The 9302-nt window shown below is 56.9% G+C and overlaps 1 protein-coding gene across 2 annotated transcripts; it reads right to left on the bottom strand.

Annotated features, from left to right (window-relative positions):
- Positions 1 to 654: 654 nt before the first annotated feature.
- On the bottom strand, positions 655 to 8580 carry jtb (jumping translocation breakpoint). Of its 2 annotated transcripts, none has more exons than XM_068022868.1 (5): positions 8332 to 8580; positions 7832 to 7872; positions 3613 to 3698; positions 1772 to 1851; positions 655 to 1590 (listed from the first exon to the last, which is right to left on the bottom strand). In XM_068022868.1, the coding sequence occupies exons 1-5, from the start codon at positions 8454 to 8456 to the stop codon at positions 1434 to 1436; spliced, it is 489 nt and encodes a 162-aa protein (XP_067878969.1). In that variant the 5' UTR covers positions 8457 to 8580; the 3' UTR covers positions 655 to 1433. The 2 variants fall into 2 exon arrangements, with proteins under 2 accessions (XP_067878969.1, XP_067878967.1); XM_068022866.1 differs by having other exon boundaries at positions 656 to 1590; positions 3613 to 3701.
- Between the last annotated feature and the right edge of the window lie 722 nt (positions 8581 to 9302).

Below are 9302 nucleotides of genomic sequence, written 5' to 3'. Positions count from 1 at the left end.
CTGGCGGTCCGCGTTGCCATCTGGCAGCGAGGGGAAACCCCGATGGAGGTCTCTCTACGCGGGAGTCTTCCCCCTTTACATCGGGGACCTGGGGTGGAGGGTGCTGCACAGAGCAGTCCCGTGCAATAGGCTTTTAAGTAGGTTCACGGACTCCCAGGCCACCTGTACTTTCTGCGGCCTGGACGAGTCCGTGTTCCACATTTATACGGAGTGTGCGAGGTTGCAGCCCCTATTTGAGTATCTGAAGGGGCTGCTCCTCAAATTCTGGCTGCACTTCAGTCCCACGCTCCTGATCTTTGGGCACCCGGTGCGGAGGGGCTTGGGCCGGGAGGAGGATCTCCTCGTCGGTCTGCTCCTGGGCCTGGCCAAGGTGGCAATTCACAGGTCCAGGTTGCGGGCCGTCGGGGGTTCCGTCCTCCCCGATTGCCTGCCCCTCTTCCGCGGTTACGTTCGCGCCCGGGTGTCCCTGGAAAAGGAGCATGCGGTGTCCGCCGGTACGCTTGAGGCCTTCCGCGACCGGTGGGCACCGCAGGGACTGGAGTGCATCGTCGACGCCGAGAATGGCATTTTAATTTGAGTTTTTTGTTTATTTAAAAGAAGAAAAAAAAAAAAAAAAAAACGGGGATAGATACAGAGTAAAGCTCCCTCTACACTGTCCCCATCAAACACTGCCGGGACAGGTAAAGCACTGGGTTAGATACAGAGTAAAGCTCCCTCTACACTGTCCCCATCAAACACTCCCAGGACAGGTACAGTACGGGGTTAGATGCAGAGTAAAGCTCCCTCTACACTGTCCCCATCAAACACTGCCGGGACAGGTACAGCACGGGGTTAGATACAGAGTAAAGCTCCCTCTACACTGTCTCAGTTCTGAATTCTGTTCCATTGTTGATATGGTTCAGTTCCCACCCTAACACTCCTGTGGCCTGTGAGTGAGATTTGGAGCCAGTTTCTTGTAGTTTTTCCAACACTCTCATCTGGTGTATGACAGCCACTGCTGGGATCACTCGGGAGTTGTTGAAGGCCCCCTGTGTGGGTGGGAACCACTCCCCCACACCTGAAGCAAACCCTTTACCCCACAAAGCAGAGAAGTACATCGTCATAATCTATATTGTACATGAATGGTACACCAGGGCCCAGATTATACACTGGCAAGAGAGGGCACCTCTCTCTCACACATCAGCATTTGAACACAGTACAAATCCCAGTGGACCATGTCAGAGAAATTAAGGCAATACTGAAAGTGCAGCCTAACACATCATGTACTGAGCAGGTGATTGGGTTTTAGTCCTTGGCAGACTGCACTGGCTTAGTCCTGCCTTCCACATTTTTGTATAATACTGATTGTGATCAACAGCTCTGCTCTGTCCCAATCATGTGAGTCTGTTTCCAGTCTCTCCATCCCAGGTTCTGATGCTGAGACAGAACTCTTGCTAAATTGATTCAATTTGTTTGCGGACCTTCTCCGAGGCGAGTCTGTCAAGTGCTCTCTGACGGAGAATGACCAGTGCGGCGAAGATGACAGACAGTGTAATCGTGGTTCCTTCAAACCTCCAGAATCTGGTCTCCTCCATCAGTGTGGAGCGGCAGCTGCAGGAACAGACAATGAAGTTACCCTGAGTCCGGGTATCTCCAAGATACTCAATCTGCAGATCAAAACATCCAAATGTTTCAGGGGTAAATACCACAGTGAGTGTGGTACTGAGCCCTTCACACAGAACAAGAACACAAGCTCCACATGTTCAGAACTAACAGAGAGCCAAGTAATTACCTTTTATACTCCTCTTTCTGTGAATCTGAACAATTGATCTTTTCCACAAATCCAGTCCTGCTGCAGGCTCCCTGGGTTTTCTACAAACAAGACCAGAATCAGCACCACAGGTAGTTCACAACAGTTTCACCAAGCAGGCACAGCCTGACCCCGCTGGGCACAGCCCGACCCTGACCCCGCTGGGCACAGCCCGACCCTGACCCCGCCGGGCACAGCCCGACCCTGACCGGCACAGCCCGACCCTGACCCCGCCGGGCAGAGCCCGACCCTGACCCCGCCAGGCAGAGCCCGACCCTGATCCAGCCCGACCCTGACCCCGCCAGGCACAGCCCGACCCTGACCCCACCAGGCACAGCCCGACCCTGACCCCGCCCGACCCTGACCCCGCCAGGCACAGCCCGACCCTGACCCCGCCGGGCACAGCCCAACCCTGACCCCGCCAGGCAGAGCCCGACCCTGACCCCACCAGGCACAGCCCGACCCTGACCCCGCCAGACAGAGCCCGACCCTGACCCCACCGGGCACAGCCCGACCCTGACCCCACCAGGCACAGCCCGACCCTGACCCCGCCGGGTACAGCCCACCCCCGACCATGACCCCGCCAGGCAGAGCCCGACCCTGACCCCACCAGGCACAGCCCGACCCTGACCCCACCGGGCACAGCCCGACCCTGACCCCACCGGGCACAGCCCGACCCTGACCCCGCCGGGCACAGCCCGACCCTGACCCCACCAGGCACAGCCCGACCCCACCGGGCACAGCCTGACCCCACCGGGCACAGCCCGACCCTGACCCCGCCGGGCACAGCCCAACCCTGACCGGCACAGCCCGACCCTGACCCCGCCGGGCACAGCCCGACCCTGACCCCGCCGGGCACAGCCCGACACCGCCGGGCACAGCCCGACCCTGACCGGCACAGCCCGACCCTGACCCCACCAGGCACAGCCCGACCCTGCCGGGTACAGCCCACCCCCGACCATGACCCCGCCAGGCAGAGCCCGACCCTGACCCCACCAGGCACAGCCCGACCCCGCCGGGCACAGCCCGACCCTGACCGGCACAGCCCGACCCTGACCCCACCAGGCACAGCCCGACCCTGACCCCACCAGGCACAGCTTGACCCTGCCGGGTACAGCCCACCCCCGACCCTGACCCCGCCAGGCAGAGCCCGACCCTGACCCCACCAGGCACAGCCCGACCCCGCCGGGCACAGCCCGACCCTGACCGGCACAGCCCGACCCTGACCCCACCAGGCACAGCCCGACCCTGACCCCACCAGGCACAGCCTGACCCTGCCGGGTACAGCCCACCCCCGACCATGACCCCGCCAGGCAGAGCCCGACCCTGACCCCACCAGGCACAGCCCGACCCCGCCGGGCACAGCCCGACCCTGACCGGCACAGCCCGACCCTGACCCCACCAGGCACAGCCTGACCCTGCCGGGTACAGCCCACCCCCGACCATGACCCCGCCAGGCAGAGCCCGACCCTGACCCCACCAGGCACAGCCCGACCCCGCCGGGCACAGCCCGACCCTGACCGGCACAGCCCGACCCTGACCCCACCAGGCACAGCCCGACCCTGACCCCACCAGGCACAGCCTGACCCTGCCGGGTACAGCCCACCCCCGACCATGACCCCGCCAGGCACAGCCCGACCCTGACCCCACCAGGCACAGCCTGACCCCGTCAACTATAGTACGTTAACATACAATGCTCAGATGCTTTTCCCTGCACCCCTCTCTCTCTCCCTCCTCCCCACCCCCCCCCCCCCAATCATCTCTCTCCCCATGTGCTTCTCTTTCTCGCACTTTCCATCTGTACTTTTTTGGCCAATACTCACCACCTGGAACCACGTGCATTTCTTACAGCCCTCCGCCACCAGGAATTGCTCAACCTGCCAGCATGGTGTTTCTGAAACTGTATTCACTGCTGAGAGAGAGGGAGAGAGAGCTGGAACTACAGGTACCGTATGGGTTACATGCACTCGACACTGTCCCCATCAAACACTCCCAGGACAGGTACAGCACGGGGTTACATACAATTTCCTGTACGGGCTGCTCCTGCACACTCTCCACTTCCTCGCCCTCGTCGGCCGGCCGGACACGCCCTGGCGGTCCGCGTTGCCATCTGGCGGCGAGGGGAAACCCCGATGGAGGTCTCTCTACGCGGGAGTCTTCCCCCTTTACATCGGGGACCTGGGGTGGAGGGTGCTGCACAGAGCAGTCCCGTGCAATAGGCTTTTAAGTAGGTTCACGGACTCCCAGGCCACCTGTACTTTCTGCGGCCTGGACGAGTCCGTGTTCCACATTTATATGGAGTGTGCGAGGTTGCAGCCCCTATTTGAGTATCTGAAGGGGCTGCTCCTCAAATTCTGGCTGCACTTCAGTCCCACGCTCCTGATCTTTGGGCACCCGGTGCGGAGGGGCTTGGGCCGGGAGGAGGATCTCCTCGTCGGTCTGCTCCTGGGCCTGGCCAAGGTGACAATTCACAGGTCCAGGTTGCGGGCCGTCGGGGGGTCCGTCCTCCCCGATTGCCTGCCCCTCTTCCGCGGTTACGTTCGCGCCCGGGTGTCCCTGGAAAAGGAGCATGCGGTGTCCGCCGGTACGCTTGAGGCCTTCCGCGACCGGTGGGCACCGCAGGGACTGGAGTGCATTGTCGACGCCGAGAATGGCATTTTAATTTGAGTTTTTTGTTTATTTATCTGGTTTTAATAAAGTTATTTTAAAAATATAAGTGTGTATATAAAGGGGGCCTGAGGAATAAAGGTCACCTTAAAAAAAAAACGAAAAAAAAAACGGGGTAAACAAAAAACAGGGTTACATACAATTTCCTGTACGGGCTGCTCCTACACACTCTCCACTTCCTTGCCCTCGTCAGCTGGCCGGACACGCCCTGGCTGTCCACATTGCCATCTGGCAGCGAGGGGAAACCCCGATGGAGGTCTCTCTACGCAGGAGTCTTCCCCCATTACATCGGGGACTTGGGGTGGAGGGCGCTGCACAGAGCAGTCCCGTGCAATAGACTTTTAAGTAGGTTCACGGACTCCCAGGCCACCTGTACTTTCTGCGGCCTGGATGAGTCCGTGTTCCATGTTAATATGGAGTGTGCGAGGTTGCAGCCCCTCTGAGTATTTGAAGGGACTGCTCCTCAACATCTGGCTGCACTTCAGCTCCTGATCTTTGGGCACCCGGTGCGGAGGGGCGTGGGCCGGGAGGAGGATCTCCTCGTTGGTCTGCTCCTGGCCAAGGTGGCAATTCACAGGTCCTCCCTGATTGCCTGCCCCTCTTCCGAGGTTACGTTCGCGCCCGGGTGTCCCTGGAGAAGGAGTATGCCTTCACACTAGAGGCCTTCCACGACCGGTGGGCACCGCAGGGGCTGGAGTGCATAATTGACCCCGAGAATGGCATTTTAATTTGAGTTTTTGTTTTGTTTATCTGTTTTTAATAAAGTTATTTTAAAATGCATATAAAGGGGGCCTGGGGAATAAAGCCCCCTCAACAAAAATATAGAAGTGGTTGGGGGATAAAAGGCCACCTCCAAAATAAAAAAAAACAGGTTAGATACAGAGTAAAGCTCCCTCTACAGTGTCCCATCAAACACCCAATCTAAAAGAAAAACTGGGTTGGCTGCTGCCTAATTGGGATGACTGACTGCTGGGTGCACAACGAGTCTCAGCTGACTGCTGATTGTTGACTGGAAGTTGGAGGCTGGAAGCTGGATGACTGCTGCAAGAAGAAGACTGAGAATTTAAGGAAGGTTTTTCCATCCATTCCTGAATACAAAAGAGGAAAACAGGAGGCCAGAAGAACTGACAGCTCTTGTGAGTTTGGCTTTTGTAGCCCTTTCATTGATTGTTGTGGGGAGGGGGAAAGGAAGAGACCGGAAGACCTTGGGTGGGGTTGCTTGTTTGAACAGGGAGCTCCCGTGTTTAACAGCATTGAATAGGAGCTCCCTCCCCACCCCAATGAGCTAGCCTGGGATAGCTGGAGCTGCCCAGGTGAAGAGACTTTCTCTTAACTGTGTAAACCACATCGGAAGCAGAGTGTGCCTGGGCAGCTACAGCTGTCCCCAGTGTAGACACTGTTTTCTGCACCGCAACCCCTCCCCCCACACTAACTGCAAGACCAGAGAAAGGACTGCCTTGAAATAATATCTACAAAGAGACTGATTCCTCCTGACCCTCCTCTCCTTCAGCCTCTCTCCCTAGCCATAACCTCCAGTAGAGTATTTGTGGGATAATTTTTTTTTTCTCCTTTCTATCAAACTCTTTTATTCAATGGTGGGTATGACTCTTCTATCCCATGGCTTCACAGTCCTGTCCAGTGGTGGGGCCTTCCTATGCTGCAGCAGCTGCTCCTGTGGCCCTGTCACCATTTAAAATATTGAGATTAAAGCATAGGGTGAAGAGTTACACCCTCCCAACCCATGACTATTGAGACTTGCGTTAAGGCAATGGCCAAGGTTGTCGGCCACTTGGCCATTATTGCAGTCTCAAAGATGTACAGGGAGGCAGTGTTTTTCTGGAGGACCGAGCGGGCCGTGTCCCTGAGCAAGGGGCTCACCGTGGGGGGGACTTTCCTGCCAGGCTTCAAAACCCAAATTCACAAGAGCAGTTAGTTCTTCTGGCCTCCTGTTTTCCTCTGGGGGGCCACTGCTCAGCGTGTGATTCTATTGAACGTCCTGCCCTTTATTCCCAATGGGCTCCTCATCCCCCACCTGTACCATCTGGGGGCAGTGAGGTCGGGGATCACCCCAGTCCCGCTCAGTCTTCGGGAAGGCAACCTCCAGCATATCTTCTCCTTCCGCCACCAGCTATTCATGCAACTGGCGCGGGAGGTGGTCGTGGAAGGCCATTTTGCTGTTCAGTTCCAGGGGATGACCTACCGTGTCTTCTGGACCTTGGACGGGGTGCGGTGCCATGCCTGCAAGGGGGTGGGGCATGTGTCATTCTGGGCCTTGCCTCTCCCTATCTTGGTCACCTCCTCCAGCCCCTACAACCCTCCGAGATCTCTGTTCCTCCCACCCCACCCCCCACCCCCACGATTCCTGTCGCTCCACCATTGGCGGCCATGACTTCAGCTGCCTGGGGCCCTAAGCTCTGGAATTCTCTCCCTGAACTTCTCCACCTTTAAGACGCTCCTTAAAACCGACCTCTTTGATCAAGCTTTTGGTCGTCTGTCATTAATGCCTCCCAATGTGCCTGTAAGGGGGTGGGAGCATGTTTCTAAGAGCTGCCGCCAACTCCACCTCGACGGCTCAGGATGGCACCGCTGCACCTACCAATCAGGCAGGTCCGGAGGCGGGGAGGCGGAGACCCGTCCGGGCAGAAGGAAGGTGCAGCACAAAACACCTGAAGGCATACCACCTGAACACGGAAAAACAAATGGAGCCTGAGCCCTTGGTCTGATCCCATCAAACATTCCCTTGTAAATGTGGAAAGAAGCTGTAAAGAGCACCATTTTCATGGCACACTGTTCTGAGTTTTCATACGCCTATTCCACAATACTCTCATTGCCTTCTTGGTGCCTCACACACACTCTCCTTAAACTTCACGCCATCCAAAACTCTACTGCCCACATCGTAACTCTGCACCCAGGTCCCGTTCGCCCATCAGCTCTTTGCTCACTGACTGAGATTGGCTCCCAAGGTAAATAACACCTCCATTTTAAAATTCTCATCATTGTTTGCAAATCCCTCCTTGGCCTCATCCCTCCTACCTCTGTAATCTCCTCCAGCCCTACAAACCTCAGATCTCTGTGCTCCTCCTACTCCGCCCTCTGGAGAATCCCCAATTTCCATCCCTTTGCCATTGACTCCCTGTGCTCTAAGCTCTGGAATACTCTCCCTAATCCTCTCTACCTCACCTTTCCTTCTTTAAGTTGCTCCTTAAAATCTACCTCTTTGACCAAACTTTGGGTCACCTGTCCTAGTATTTCATGTGTGGCCCAGGGTCAACTTTTTGTCTGATAATTGCTTCTATAACGTGCCTGGGAATGTTTACTATGTAAAGGTGCTATATAAATACAGTTGGTTGTTGATGAACAAAGCAATAAATGTACCTGAATCTTTCACTTCATGTGATGTTAGAGATTCACTTAACCTGAAAGAGAAAAACAAGAGTGTAAGGACCCCCAGTATTTTACACCACCACCTCACCATCCTGGCAGGTTCTAACCAGGATCACTGAGTGGTGATCAGGAGCAGCAAACCCTCCCTCAACTCAGCAACTGTATCCCCTCTGTACAACTAACCTGGGCCCTCTCCCTGCTCTGTTTGAGGTTCTCTGAAACCTCCACTGTTCACATTCAGGGGAGAGGGGGGGGGAAACAAATTACTAATGAAAGCATGAAAATGACCAATTCTTTCTTAACTGTTCCTGCCTTGTCTCGCCGGGCTGTCTCACTCGGTACATCTGCCCTCTAAGTTTGGCAATATCTTTATTTAGGACTGAGAAGTGTTACTGGATGTGGGAATAACTGCAGTTATGGTGAGGGTATGAGAGGGACGGACACCAGGGTTCCAACGGCCTTTGAATCAATTGGTTTGATCTGTAACTCACCGGATGTTTAACACAAACAGGTAGATGAGAGTGAGGTGGAAGTCTCGGATTCTGTTACTGTGACTCAGGGTCAGTCTGTCACTACACCTGCTGGACCCATCCAGCCATTCACAACTCAATGCCATGATTGTAGAGCGAGAACCTAGTACAGCAAAGAACAAAAGTCCAACACACTGAGAACTCTTCCGCTTCTCTCTTCAGAATCCAGGGAACTGAGGAGGGGCTTTCTGCAAAATAAAAGGAATTCAGGTAGGAATACAGCCCGAGCTCAGTGCTCTCCTTCCCCTCCCTCTCTCTCTCCCTCCCCCCCCTCTCTCTCTCCCTCCCCCCCCTCTCTCTCTCCCTCCCCCCCCTCTCTCTCCCTCCCCCCCCTCTCTCTCTCTCCCTCCCCCCCCTCTCTCTCTCTCCCTCCCCCCCCTCTCTCTCTCTCCCTCCCCCCCCCCTCTCTCTCTCTCTCCCTCCCCCCCCCCTCTCTCTCTCTCTCCCTCCCCCCCTCTCTCTCTCTCCCTCCCCCCCCCTCTCTCTCTCTCCCTCCCCCCCCTCTCTCTCTCTCCCTCCCCCCCCTCTCTCTCTCTCCCTCCCCCCCCTCTCTCTCTCTCCCTCCCCCCCCCTCTCTCTCTCTCTCCCTCCCCCCCTCTCTCTCTCTCTCCCTCCCCCCCTCTCTCTCTCTCTCCCTCCCCCCCTCTCTCTCTCTCTCCCTCCCCCCCCTCTCTCTCTCTCTCCCCCCCCTCTCTCTCCCTCCCCCCCCCCTCTCTCTCTCCCTCCCCCCCCCTCTCTCTCTCCCTCCCCCCCCTCTCTCTCTCTCTCCCTCCCCCCCCCCTCTCTCTCTCCCTCCCCCCCCCCTCTCTCTCTCTCCCTCCCTCCCCCCCTCTCTCTCCCTCCCTCCCCCCCTCTCTCTCCCTCCTCCCCCCCTCTCTCTCCCTCCCCCCCCTCTCTCTCTCCCTCCCTCTCTCTCCCTCCCTCCCCCCCTA

Source organism: Heterodontus francisci, chromosome 46, assembly GCF_036365525.1.
Source record: "Heterodontus francisci isolate sHetFra1 chromosome 46, sHetFra1.hap1, whole genome shotgun sequence".
NCBI lineage: Eukaryota > Metazoa > Chordata > Chondrichthyes > Heterodontiformes > Heterodontidae > Heterodontus > Heterodontus francisci.
The sequence above is the reverse complement of the archived record's forward strand: the minus strand, read 5'-3'. Positions and strand labels throughout refer to the sequence as shown.

Coding starts and splice junctions, on each gene's coding strand:
- jtb (XM_068022866.1), bottom strand. CDS start 8,456: ATGGCATTGAGTTGTGAATGGCTGGATGGGTCCAGCAGGTGTAGTGAC. Junction 3,702..7,831: donor ACATGAAGTGAAAGATTCAG/GTACATTTATTG, acceptor CCTCTCTCTCAG/CAGTGAATACAGTTTCAGAA. Junction 1,591..1,771: donor CAGAAAGAGGAGTATAAAAG/GTAATTACTTGG, acceptor CTGTTCCTGCAG/CTGCCGCTCCACACTGATGG.